Here is a 14,240-nt window from a genome sequence, read left to right as displayed (position 1 = left end):
TGAAGGAGTGTGTTCAGATATCTTTATAATAAACTCTTATTCAAAGTAATTATGAGATATGAGAAGACAATTGAGGCCATTTAACCTACAGCTCAACTTTTCTCATCCACATGATACTTTAACATGTGGCAAAAACTTACTTAGTAGAAATGTGTCTCTATTCTAGTGTCCTTTTGCTAGGAAATGGGAAAAGTTACCTTAATACCAAGTAGATTTTTCCAGCTATAGTTAAGAGCTGAAAAATTATGGAAGAAAGATCAGACTCTCAGATTGCTATATTTCTTCTTTATAGTAACAAGTAGCTATTTACTGCATGCCATGTTGGGGTTACCCTATTCTTACACCATGTCTGTTTTGATTTTTATATTCATTTTACTGTTTCATGGATGGTTTGCAAAGTTGAAATTTTAGGCCAAAAATTAATAAGGTTGCAATCCTTTCCAGAAAAAAGGTCCCATGTCCACACAATTCAATTATATTAAAACTCTTTGGATTTGCCATTGACTGCAGTAGGCTACCAGTTGGACTGGGTGACATGAAGTGTTATGGTTCAAGTTAGTCTACAAAATCATCAATTCATAGATTCATTTAGTCCACATATTGCCTTGGCTGTCAAGTAAGTAGAAAGATGTAACTGATGTAAATTCATATCCTCAAACAACATCAGTACTGAAAGTCAGACACTACAGCAGCAATGGCATGCTTGCATCAGTAAAACAGGTCATGGTTTCAAATGGCTCTTTATGCTGGCACTCTTTGCTACCATCGACTGAGGTACACATATATTTGTATAAAGTAAAGATGAATACCAGGTTCTCTGGATCTTTTATCCTTCATGTTTACTCCTTGTCTAATCTCATCACTCCTCTATACAATTATCAATTACTCCTGAACTCCAAGAATGTTTATAGAATTCTGACAATATGGTGATCAGGAATACAGCAATAAAGGACAGTTACTACTAGCCTTCAAGGTCACATATCTGAAGACACATAGGTAAAGATTTTCTGGCTATGATTAATCTCTAATCAGTTGTCTTTGAACATATTTTCAGAGCTATCAGCTCATTAGACACATAAGTACCAATGGTGGGCTACATCTATCATTCTTCTTCCTAGGATAGCCAGTTTTGTTCCCTTAACTTTAGCTTCTGTAGTTTCTGTCATACATAGCCAATGCATCTTCTATAGCAGTGTGGAAGGACACAAGCCTTTTACTGTGGTGCCAAGAGTGGAGATACTTAGGTGTTTGTGTGGCTATAAGAGACATACATTGTACTGAATCTGACAGATGGGCAAATAAATTTGTCTACAATAACAGAAAGGGCAGGGGTGTGGACAGACAGGCTTGGCATGATGCTGTCTATGTTTATGATGCAAATGTTTCCACATCTCTCTGAACACTAGTTTCATTGTCTACCCCTACTTTTTATTACCTGACTGCAGCACCTCTAAGTTCATGCCATTAGATAATTGAGAAAGGGGAGTTTCTTCCTCCTAGACAGAAAATTCATATTTCCTAGGGAAACACTGAATTGCTAAACTGATAGCTATATGCCCAAGCTATCATCAGCACAATCTGTGACTCAGCATTCCTATGGTCAGAGTGGGACCTTTATCACAATTACAAGGCAAGTTATGAGGTCAACTACCTTATCTGTGAACAAAGCATGGGCCCTTAAATTCTCTTTTTGCTTCCATAATCTGAGCAAGTTGTAGATCCAGAAATGAAACTCTCCCAGTTGCGGTCTCTTGCCAATCTGTTCTTTCTTATCATCACTTTAAATATTTCTTGAGATATTTTTTAAAAATCTTTATCCAAGCTCCCATGTCAATATATCCCTGCTACCTTTAAAACATATGTCTTCATTACATGGAATACAGAAAACACACAACTGTATTTTACTTATGAGCATAGATTACACAAACCAAAGTTTCTATGGGAGTCTGAACCATAGTGAAATATTACCCTTCAAAGAATAGACCCTGGCTCCAGGTTGACCTAGTCTCTGCAAGACTTTAGAAGAGCCAACTAGAGAGGCAGTTCTAGAAAACTGTTTGATTACTCAAATTTACTTCAAGTTAGTGGAGATGACTTAATTTTTCATTGACTAATACATATATAATAAATGAACTTCTGGAGCATATATTGAATAAGCTTAACTTAGAAGTATATCTGTTAATCAAGGTTGAGTAACAAGAACAACAAGGTCTGGAAAAGACAGCTCGGTGGTTAAGAGCATAAACTGCTCTTCAAGAGAACCAGGATTCATTCCCTGGAACTCAAATAGAATGGCAAGCAACTACTATAACCCCAGATCCAGGAGATCTGATACTGTCTTCTGATCTTTGTAGACAACTGTACACACATGAGCATACACACACACACACACACACACACACACACACACACACACACATGTGCAGATGTACACACACATGTACACATAAATATAAATTAAATAAAGATTTTTCAAAGAACACAAATTCTTACCCCACCATAAACCTATGCCTGCCGGTTGTTTTATAATCATTTTCTACTAATAATACATGGAAAATGGTCATATGAACATTCAGCAGAAGGCTGGTGGTACCTTTTGGTCATTACTTGTCCCACATGACTCTTGATACAGAAGACCTTTCGTGTCTGAATGCCCACCCCACATGTTGCTTCTCCATTCCAGCCAATGGTCACATTGAGGGCAGTGACAAGAGTATTTTCAGAGCAGGAACCCCAAGCAGATGTCTCCCAGTAGAGCTGTGTACAGGAATGATCATTGCATAGGCGGTACTCTTGGAGTTCCTGACTACTAGGGCAGGTCTTTCCACCTGTGAAAATTTTAAGTGAGAAAGAAAGCATGAATCGCAATGCTATCATTCTTGATTTTGTTTCTTCTGCATGCTGGAGACCTAACCTACTGCATCCTTCTGACTCTAAGACCAGGAATGTATTTGCTATGCCACAATTTAAGGATAGTGGTATGCTCTTGTGTCTTAATTTAATAGACAGTGGGTCCATATTCAGCAGAGTATAAAATTAATTTATTCTATTGTCCACCTATGAAGCACACATCTCTGAAATGGACTCCAAAGAAATCAGCTTTTCCTTTGATATCATTATGTTTGCATAAGCTAATCAGTGGGATAGACAAGCTCAGTATGTCAGAGCATCCTATACATATGTTAAAGAAACATAAAATAGGCCAGGACTTGGAGAGACATTATGTCAAACTCACACTATATATAATTCCTTTTGTTAAGGAAGATGTTTTGTTTCTCAGACTGTCATTTTTAAAGTACTAATCCTCCATGAAACATTTTACTGCCACTTGAGAAAGCCAGAGGTATGTGTCTTAAATCTAGCAAGAAAAAGCTCATCTTCAACTCAGAAAGAGATCTGACACCCCAGTACACCCTGGCAGAGAGACCAGACAGATGTGCACCTTTATACCCCTGGCTGAATTAGAGAACCAAACCTCATTTCTAGCTATTCTTTTACATTTTTATCCAAGGCAAAAAGTAGTACATCTCTGAAGTATTGATCTTTCCCTAAACAATCACACTACAATGTTGTATTCAGTGGGACAAATAGCTCAGATGCATAGCCCCTGTTTGGTTATTTTTATTCTAATTAGTACTAATCTCCCCCCCCCCCATTCTACAAAATCAAAGCTGGGATATATAAAAAGCAGTTGCACTTTAAAATGACAAAATTCTTCCTTTACCATGACCCTGGCCCTATTTCTCATGATCACAGTACTGAAACCTTGCTTAAGATGCTGCTCACAGCAGGGGTCCCACTATCCTGCTGTTCTAATGGAACCAAAGACTGATGAGGCAGAGGGAGGACATGAAAGGGATAATGTGTGTATCTGGGGATGGAGTCCATTGCTGGGAATGATGGTAGCCACTGTTCCTTTAATTTGTTCTGCAGTTACTATCCACATCCCCATAGCACCTTTTACCTTCTTCAAAGCTAGTTTCATGGCTTTCATGTTCCCTCCCTGGCCCTTGGCACTAGGCATTCTGGAAAAGGAAATCAGGACACAGATCAGTCCCTTATAGATGTTACTAGAACATCTTGGTGGAAAGTCAGGTCTCTAGTTCATGCTTTGGAACTCTTTGTATTAGACAGATCCAATTATGTTCCCAATTATGCATGACACCTGAGCCTGGATGTGTGACTATACTTTGCTCTCTTCTCTAAGAAGTAGAAGGAAAGAACATGCAATCCATTAGACTGGGTCATATAAAAGATTGGCCTGAAGCAATCCATGTGGAATGGTGATCCCAGCATAGATAAAATAGAGGACTCACAGAAAATAAAGTGTGTGTGGAAATGAAAAAGTTAATGCACATTTAATGAACAAAGATGCAATCTAAGCCTATTTCCATGCACGGCAAGGGTGTTTCAGTCACTTATTCAATAATAAAACTTACAGGGGAAGCAATGAACCTGTTACTCACCTTCTCCAGCCAAAGCCAGGATAGAACGTGTCCTGGTTTGTTTCCCATCTGAGTTTTTATTTGAACAGGACTGTGAGCAGGATGACCACACCGTCCACTCACTCACTACACAGTCCATTCGGCAGGGAATTTCACAAGCCATTCGTTCAGGAGGAGGAGGCACTGGACAGAGACCCCCTGATACTTCTTCTCCTGTAAGAAAACAGAGATAGTTGCTTAGTGCTGAAAAGCAGGGCCAGCCCAAGGAACACACTGGTCCATGGCTTTCTCTATAATCCCACTTTATCTTGGAAGCCTTTAGCAGGTGTCCAAAGCATGAAATATAAGTATGGAGGTACTGTCAGCTATCTGTAATGTTTATGTCAAGAAAGATATGCCAAGAAGTAATGTGATGTTTAAAAAGGTAAATAGCATGGCCAAACTCGCATTTGTCAGACTTCACAGGGACAAAGTTGGCCCCTTCTAGAAACAATTTAGCCACGAATGACTGGAGCTTGAGTATGACTGACATGTTAATGGTGGACACACAGTACAGCTGTTCATTCATCTTCAAAGTGGAAACCAGAGAGCTCTGAAGGTCTCAAATGATGCTAACCATCACAGTCTACCTGCTAAATGAGACTTTCACCATCTTAGTTATCTTTTCAGTGCTTTGTCTCAATACTTACTACCTAACAAACATTACCACAGGATCTTTGTTTTCTTTGTACAAAGAAATAAATAATTTAACCACAATGGGAAAGGCCTGTGACTGAAATTACAGAATATGTTGACAAAAGTAGAAAGCCAGTCTGAGGTCCTTCCTAAGACATTTGATAATCTGATTAACTTACAAATAAATATTAATTGTATTTAAAACCAGAGTGGAAAACAAAGCAAATATCAAGATTACTAATTTTGCTATTGAGACAGGGCCTTTACCATCCATCTATAAATAACATTTACAGTCCTTTGATATTACATCCTGCTATGATTTTCATAGTTTTAAAATAAAGCAGAGTAGAATTTTACAACAAGCAGATGGTAAGACTAATGGGGTCATTTCTAAAATACTTTTCATATCTCAAAAGATAACAATGGTTTCTTGAAAAATAAAACACATTTGGGTTGTTTATCATTATGACAAATTCCTTAGATATAATAATTTTATTTTTCTCCCTCCATCCATTTACAGTCTCCTCATACACAGAGGAAAACAATGAATAAAGGCACCATTTATTATTTGAAATAACAACATCAAATCTGGAATGACAGGTATAGGATACAGACAGTTTTCTCTGAGTGACTTTGCAGTTTGGAATTTTCCTGTCATGATTAGTCCAACATGAAAGTAACTGCTAAGAATATGAGTATTTATTGACTACCTCCTTGGTGTAGATGGTGTATTTTGCATATATCATATCATATCATATCATATCATATTCATCTACCCTTAGGAGAAGCTCACTGGGGTCAGAATGCTCTGTCTTAGCTCACAGATCATGAGTCCCAGAGTGAGAGCGGAAAACTGGTCCACGGTTATCCAGGGAAGAGTTGGGAGTCACAGATAAACCTCCTAATTCGTGAGCTTCCATTATCCCATTATCCATGCTATGGCTAATCCCTTGGAGATGGATATTTTTCTCTGAGGAAGTAAATAAAACAAGCTGACAGTCAGCCTGCCTGCCTGAAGGAGAAGACAGTGCTCAGTGAATATCTGCATTCATATTTGTAAATGAGGCCAGGCTCATTGCCCTTGAGGTACAAATAAAATTTTTCAAGCATATTATGAGAAGTAATAGAGACTCCAGCAGATAATCAAGCTGAAAGCTCAGCTCCAATCATTTTCCTTTCAGTCTCAATCTATTTTCAGGGTGAGTCCATACAGTGTACCCACCCCCTCCACACACACACAGGAAGTCATCTAGGGGCACCTCATTGCCACATTTGGAAGCCAGCAGGCCAGCGTGGTGGGAGGTGGGGGTGGGGCAAAAAACAAAGAACCAACTAACCCACATCTAATCAAAATTTAATTCCCACTCTTGTGAATATGATTAGCATAATTTTAACACAAAGCATTCTAAAGTAATGGTTTGCAAAGAACATTTTCGGGAATAAGAGATACTCAGGAATCTTACAAGAAGTAGAAGGGGTAGACAGTATACTGGGAAGTACTGGGTTAAACATGAGCTGTGCTGTTGGAACTGACTAATTTAACAGGATATTGGCTATGTTAGTGAACATCAGAAATTTCTGTGGCAATAAATGAGACAGAGGGTTTTTCCTCAATCGTTCATCAATGGCCACACAGCCTCCTTGTAAGAAATGTCTCTCTACAACAAATAGCATCCTTTTCCCTCTGCTTTAAGAACATGCTATATCAAAAAATTATAAAATTGTCTATTATGTAAAGAGTGGAACCCATGTGCAATGACTGCAAGGGGATTAAAAACATAGGCTCAGTTCAAGGACACTCCACAGAGCTCATGTTCATGATCCAGGTGAGCTACAGACATGCAAACTTAAACGGAGTCCAAAAATAAGTAGATGAAATGTGACACAGACAAAATATGCTGGGATCTACTGCAGGGAACCTGTTGGAGTTAGTAAGTGTCATGATATGCATTCAGACAAAGCAGAGACAAGCTGAGATCAATGCCAGTAAGGGGAAGATGCCTCAGCTAAGTGGGAGACACTACTAAATGAACAGAATCAGGAAAATAAAGCAATGTGGAAGGCAGACAATGCTGATCATCCCTTGAGGTAAGAACCAGGAAGAGTTATTTAATGTTGAGTTCTAATGGATGATGAAAATGTGGAAACAAGTTCTTATTTACACTCTTTCTTTCTTTTTTTACAATTGGATATTTTCTTTATTTACATTTCAAATGTTATCACCTTTCCCAGTTTCCCCTCCGGAAACCCCCTATCCCATCCTCCTTCCCCCTGCTTCTATGAGGGTACTCCCCTACCTACCCACACACCCACTCCCTCCTCCCCACCCTTGCATTCTCCTTTACTGGGGCATCAAGCCTTTGCAGGACCAAGAGCCTCTCCTCCCATTGATGCCTGACTAGGCCATCCTCTGCTACATATTTAGCTGGAGCCATGAGTCCCTCTATGTGTACTATTTGGTTGGTGGTTTAGTCCCTGGGAGCTCTGGGAGGTCTGGTTGGTTGATATTGTTGTTCTTCCTATGGAACCCCAAACTCATTCAGCTCCTTCAGTCCTTGCTCTAACTCTTCCATTGGAGACTCCATGCTCAGTACACTTATTGGCTGTGAGCCTGATATAGCTGTCTCCTGAGAGACTCTGCCAGAGCCTGACAAATACAGAGTATGCTCGCAACCCTCTTTCTTTAAACTCCCAGTTACTCTACCTTCTCATGACCCAAATTTTACCTCCTCTCAAGGCATCACACACTCATGCCTCTCAGCACTGACTTCAGGTTTCTAAAACAAAACCTCATGAACTGATGTGCCAATTACTAATTCAGAGAAGTGGCAATATACCCTGCAACATTCAGTAGTTTGTCCTTGCAAGGCTAATACAGGTCTATGAACAAACAGATCAGAGTACATTTAAGAAAGCCAAACTGATAGTATAAGCAGTTCCTACAAATCTCATGTGGGTTTGTGTGTGTGTGTGTGTGTGTGTGTGTGTGTAAGAAATTACATCAAGGAAAAGTTACAAAGGGCATCCTAGCACCAATGTTTCCCACCTAGTCAAGTGAGTGTTGGAAAGTGAGTTGTAGCTACCAGCATTTACCCTCTAAGAATACTACTTAATATCTTTTCCTTTCTGTTATCTCATTGTAGTAATGAAATAATAGTGTCACCTCTTGAGGAGAGCCCAAGGATGAAGGATTACTTAGACAACAACACACATAAAAAGTAATTTAACACATGACAGGCTCATAATATGAAAGAACCTAACAAGATGTTCTTTGCAAAATGGTACACACACACACACACACACACACACACACACACCAATCAATAGACTAAGGGTCTAAATCTCAGCTTTTGTGTTGTACCCATGAATGTACTACCTTTATGCTTCTGCTAGGTACAAATTAATGTCTATGAAGGCTCTCATGAATGACAGAAATATTTATAATCATCTAATCCATTTTGCTGATACAATGAACTAAAAAACCCTTCAAAATCCCATCCAAGCATCCAATTCTGAAAACCTAGCCTCCACCTAGGCCTCTGTGCTTATATCCCTATTGTATGTATCAAGTCATGGAACCAAGGTTATCTTGCTTATGTTCTTTTGAATGGATCAATGAGATCACCGACGCCAGGTATGTGCAGAAAATACAGCAACTTATGGAAGAGAAGCTAACCCATTATTGGTGATTATTCACAGACTTGGATAATTTAATATCATAATAAAACAGTTGTATGTTAAAGCAAAATTGAACTCATCTTTCCAAGGAGAATACAAACTTACTCCTAGCCTTCACCAAGCTCCTGGAATCAATGCTGAATGAACAGGACTAGGTGGTCACTTCTGAATGGATTTACTGACTACTGGGGCTATAGGATTCTTCTGATCTCATCAACAGCAGTAAAATTATACAATATGCTGAAATTATGTGAAACAAATAGTTTTAAACAAACAATCTCCTGTTCTTTAGAACATTCACAGGGGTGTATAACATTAAATATACTTTCATCACTTCAAACTTAAGGTAAGTTTCCAGTAATCTTGCTGTTGTCCCTTCCCTTCACCCACAGAAACTAAATAAAATGTTGAGATCAAACATTGGCTCCAGAATATGTTAATATACTCAAGAATTTTTCTTGTGTTTCTCTTATCACTAACTTACTTTTAATTATCAATTTGGTACTTATACTTGCTAATTTGCTTGGGCTGAATTCTAACTTGGTTTCCTCCTGCCCCAGTTTCCTGAGATGCTTAGATTTCAGATATCCACAACTAAACCTGGATCCAGCATTAGATATTAAATACGAATTTTTTTTCAGTTCCAGTATATATGCTAGATATATACTGCAAATAGTTTACAATAGGTTCGATGTGACCACCAAGCAAGAAACTATTCTTAAATGAATACTAGGATAGCTACTAGATATTGGCCTTTTTCTATCAGATAAATACATTTAACACATACATATGGTCTATGTAAATTCTTGTGTCATGGTTCTATTACCCCCTTTTTATAATAAGCAAATAAACACCATAGCACAAAACTCTCAGTTCCCCAACATACATTTCAAGCATTCAAAGCAATAAAAGAAAAAGAAAAAACATGAAATACCCATATAAAATATGCAGTATGATTTGAAACACAGACAAACATTTGGTTATTATGTCAACGTTAAGCTCCTTACTCTTCCTGAAATGATGTTCACTGGCTACTTTATTGATATTTCTACTTGTATGCTACTGTACCATCTATAGAAAATATTGAAGCCATTATCAAAAACACTCCACATGTCATAAAATTTTATGACCTATTTAAATCTCAGAAAAGAATGCCAATAAATGCTGATTAAATGCTTGCCAACAGTGGAGTAAGCTATCAGCAGACTTCTTTTCAGAATGAATTAAGTGAACTACATCTGTGCTTAATTCCATATTTTAAATCTAAATGTTATCTCCCAAGAAGCAAGCAGCCTCTGGGCCACATCTAGACCATGATCCTAATCGAATAAAGACATACTTATATTTCAGTGCAATAAAGTATGGGGCCAAGACTCAGGGAGAAGCAGATCTCACTTGCAACATCCTATTATTGTCATCACTGTGACTGCAGCTTCTATTTGCTTATTTCAGAAGTTAACAATTATATGCATATCTAGTTTACACACGCAGGGAGAGGAACAAAGAAACTTGATGGTATTATGCTATTAAGAATAGTAATCATAATAATGACGGTGTCAATGTGGATATAGCAATAGATCTAACATTTAGGGAAACTTATAGTAAGCTAAGCTAACCATTGTGACTGGCATTGCTCTATTGACTATCTACATTAACATTATTGGCTTAGCTGGCACTACCACTAGACTGCCGCAGACCCTCTGGGCCCCTTTGTCTGTGTGGAACGGGTCTCTAGTCACAGGTGGGCAAAGCGTTGGATGAAATGACAGACAGATGCACACAGGAGAGGTTGTGTAGAATCTGAATGTAATTTGTCAAATCAAGCATCAAAATTTTTATACAGAAGAAAATAAGGAAGTTGGGTGACACACCCGCAAGGTAGAAAGAGGTTACTGGATTCTTTCACAAAACAGAGGAATACAAACACAGAAGGTCTAACAGGAACCACCTGGGATAGAATTCATTGTTAACAACTGGGATCAAAAAGAGCTCCACCTAAGATTCACTTAATCTTATAAGCCAGGGTCAAGGGTTTCATGCCCTTGCCATAGTTCCTATTTTAGTGTATTGTATAGTCCACCTCCCCCCTAGGCCATTGTAAATACATGTGTATGGGTGTAACTCAGCTATCTATATAGTTCTAAGTATCTACTCTGGTTCCTCCTTGGGTCTCAAACTTCCTTCTTCCTAGATGATGGTAAATTCCTGTGTAGGGCAGTGACTTAGCTTTTATTCAAAGTGACAGTGTAATACCAGAGGCAATTCTGAATGTCACTGAATAGGCAACATTCTTACTGCATTCTAAGCCCATGGTCTGTTCAAGGACTTTCTAGGACTTTGGAACACTGGTGAAGGCTTAGCTATATCAGAATTCAATCTTAAAAGGCACTTATAATAGATAATACTAAAAGAGAGTATTTGGATCCATACACCAGACTAACGCAGGAATAGAATATGAATATATGGGTTAAAGAGAATGCCAGACTCCAGGAGGTGAGTTTCCATGAAACTCTCTGCCTCATGAGTGGCTTCCAGGCCTCTCGGCCTGTCAAGCTGACTCGACCAGAGTGTGTGGCAGACCTGAAACATAAAGATGATTAAAAACTTGATTTTTAAAAATTTGCACCTCATGTCTAAAATATGTCAGATATGCAAGACATCACAGGTTATGGCTTTATCCATTCTGATGTGCTGTCTCCTGGCTCTCATTATGGACTGTTTATGACTATCAGATTGGTTTTCTTAAGCTATGCTGATCTGTTTGTTTATAGACCTACATTAGCAAGCAAGGACAAAGCACCAAATGTTGCTGGGTATATTGTTATTGACCTGATCCAGACACAACCTGTGTCTTTCTCCTTAAATTCTTTCAGCTGAAAAGCAGTCATGGGCAAGGGATTCTGTGGAATTCATTCTTAGGTCATTGGTTATGTAATTACAAGAGAGACTTGGCCCAGCAAAGGAGAATGCCTTCATTACCTGGTCCATGTAGCATGGGATAGACAGGACAGTCATTGCAAAAATAGAAAAAGTAAGCTTCTGAAATGAAAGCCAAGTTGAGAGGTTTAAGGGTAAATCAGAGCCCCCTGGAAAAATATGGGAAATCAACAAAACAGTGCAATGTATGTTGAAAGAGATATCACAAAAGTCATGGGAAAAATAGAAGTATATAAGCACGTTCACAAAAGAAAATCAATGAAACTTTAATCACTGACATTTAGAGGCTAGAGAACAAAGTCAAATATAAATCCAGATGATATCCCAAAAGAAATCCTAAAGGATAGCACGTCAGAAAAGGAATGATAGTAGACAAATAAAAAATATTTTTCAAGGTAAATGTGTTTATGAAGGCCAGGAATAGCTAAAATTTACCTTTGAAGCAGACAAGATGCCCCTCTTAAGCCTTTCTACTTGAGGCAAAAGTCCTGATGCTTATAATACTATCAAGACAGTGGCCAACATTGCACCCAGCGCCATAGTGTAATCAGCTGCCCCCACCCCACCCTAGGCTTTAATAAAAGAAAACACATGCATGGTGCTTTGTAGATGTCAGCTCCCTGTGAACTACATAACACATGCATTTCAAATTCACAGCAGGAGGGCTGCAGAGCTGGTCCACACTGCCCTTGCAGAGGAATGGAATTGTGCTCAGTCCCCAGCATCCACTGTAGGTGGCTCGAAATCATGTGTAACTCTAGCTCCAGGGGTGTATCTTATGATACTGTTGCACTCATGTTCACACACACACCTACAACCGCATACGCCTCACAATGCTGTGTAGGCACACAGCCTTTAAAACTAACAACAGTTCATCTTCAGAGTTTACAAGAGTTCTATAAGACAATACCTTTGCTCTGTTCAGCTTGCAGATGAGAATATCTACTTTTGAACAGGTTGAATAACTTTGCAAGGACAAATGGAAGTTCAGTAAGAGAGCTGGAGTTTGAATCTGGAAAGCCAGACTCTTGGAGTTCATGTCCGAGTCAGGACACTCCATTATCTCTCATGTTCTCTGTCCTGGTTTCTTTGCCTTCTCTTTTCTCTCAGGACACTGTGTGTACCTGGCTTCCTGTCTTCTAGGCTATGTCTAGTTGGAGTCCATCAGTGTAAGCCCTACCACATAAAAACTTCATCAAGTTTGAATTGTGGTGAAAGTAGCTGCCTGAATCTGGGCACAGACTCTAGCTTCAAGGAGCAAAGCACGGTTGTGCTGGAACATGATACCCTTGTGCTGAACTGTCACACATTCTAGGAGAAAATAAGCATGATGTGTGTGTGTGTGTTTGTGTGTGTGTGTGTGAAAAGTTGACAAGTTCACACTATGACTTCATTAGGAAGAAAATAGAAAGATTTATAAAATTTAAAAGTGTTCCATTAAGCTCACAGCTTCCAATGTGGTCAGAGTGAGCAGTTTGTCTATTCCATGTCACTTAGCACCATGTGGCAAACCAGACCCCCCAGAGCTCCCAGGGACTAAGCCATTAATCAAGGAGTACACAAGGAGGGACCCATGGCTCCAGCCACATATGTAGCAGAGGATTGCCTTGTCAGGCATCGATGGGAATAGAAACCCTTGGTCCTGTAAAGGCTTGATGCCCCAGTGTAGGGGAATTGCAGGCCAGGGAGGTGAGAGTCTTTGGGTGGGTAGGGGAGCACCCTCATAGAAGCAGGATTAGGAAGGATGGTCTCTTGTGAGACTATGCTGGAGCCTAGCAAACACATAAGTGGATGCTTACAGTCAGCTATTGGATAGATCACAAGGCCCCCAATGGAGGAGCTACAGAAAGTACCCAAGGAGCTAAAGGGATCTGCAACCCTATAGGTGGAACAATATTATGAACTAACCAGTACCCCAGAGCTCTTGACTCTAGCTGCATATGTATCAAAAGATGGCCTAGTCGGCCATCACTGGAAAGAGAGGCCCATTGGACATGCAAACTTTATATGCCCCAGTACAGGGGAACACCAGGGCCAAAAAGTGGGAATGGGTGGGTAGGAGAGTGGGGGGAGGGGTATGGGGGACTTTTGGTATAGCTTTGGAAATGTAAATGAGGAAAATACCTAATAAAATATATATTTAAAAAAAAGGAAGGATGGGATAAGGAGTTGCGGGGGGTGGGGAGCAGATCTGGAAAAGGGAGTAACATTTGAAATGTAAATAAAGAAAATATCCAATAAAAAAATTAAATCACTCTAAATGAGTGATTTCTATAAAATCCATCTTCTTTGTATGGTTGGAAGAACACCTGCAGCCATGCTGCTCTGTTGGGTCCTGTGTCAGTTTCAGATTTCTGGTCCACATACTTTATACTTTATACACAGCTACATCCAACTCTACCTAAGTTCCTATTTCCACAGGAGTTTGGAGTTCACAACTGACACCGAGTCAGTTGAACTTGTTTGTGCCTAAACACTCTGGTCTTGCTTTTGCTTTAGCTAGTT

At 39.3% G+C, this 14,240-nt stretch overlaps 1 protein-coding gene across 1 annotated transcript in view; it reads right to left on the bottom strand.

The window, feature by feature from the left end:
* Nucleotides 1-14,240, bottom strand: part of Thsd7b (thrombospondin type 1 domain containing 7B) — a 938,083-nt gene that overhangs the window by 450,129 nt on the left and 473,714 nt on the right. The window contains exons 8-9 of the mRNA XM_085840847.1: nt 4,467-4,658; nt 2,594-2,828 (exon numbers count right to left, since the gene is read on the bottom strand). Of these exons, the coding sequence (XP_085696973.1) occupies nt 2,594-2,828; nt 4,467-4,658 (427 nt within the window). The remainder of the gene's footprint in view (nt 1-2,593; nt 2,829-4,466; nt 4,659-14,240) is intronic.

The sequence above is a fragment of the Mus caroli genome, unplaced genomic scaffold (genome assembly GCF_978045245.1).
Source record: "Mus caroli unplaced genomic scaffold, Mus_caroli_1 scaffold_1, whole genome shotgun sequence".
Lineage (NCBI taxonomy): Eukaryota > Metazoa > Chordata > Mammalia > Rodentia > Muridae > Mus > Mus caroli.
Note: the sequence above shows the minus strand (reverse complement) of the source record. Positions and strands in the feature narration are given on the sequence as shown.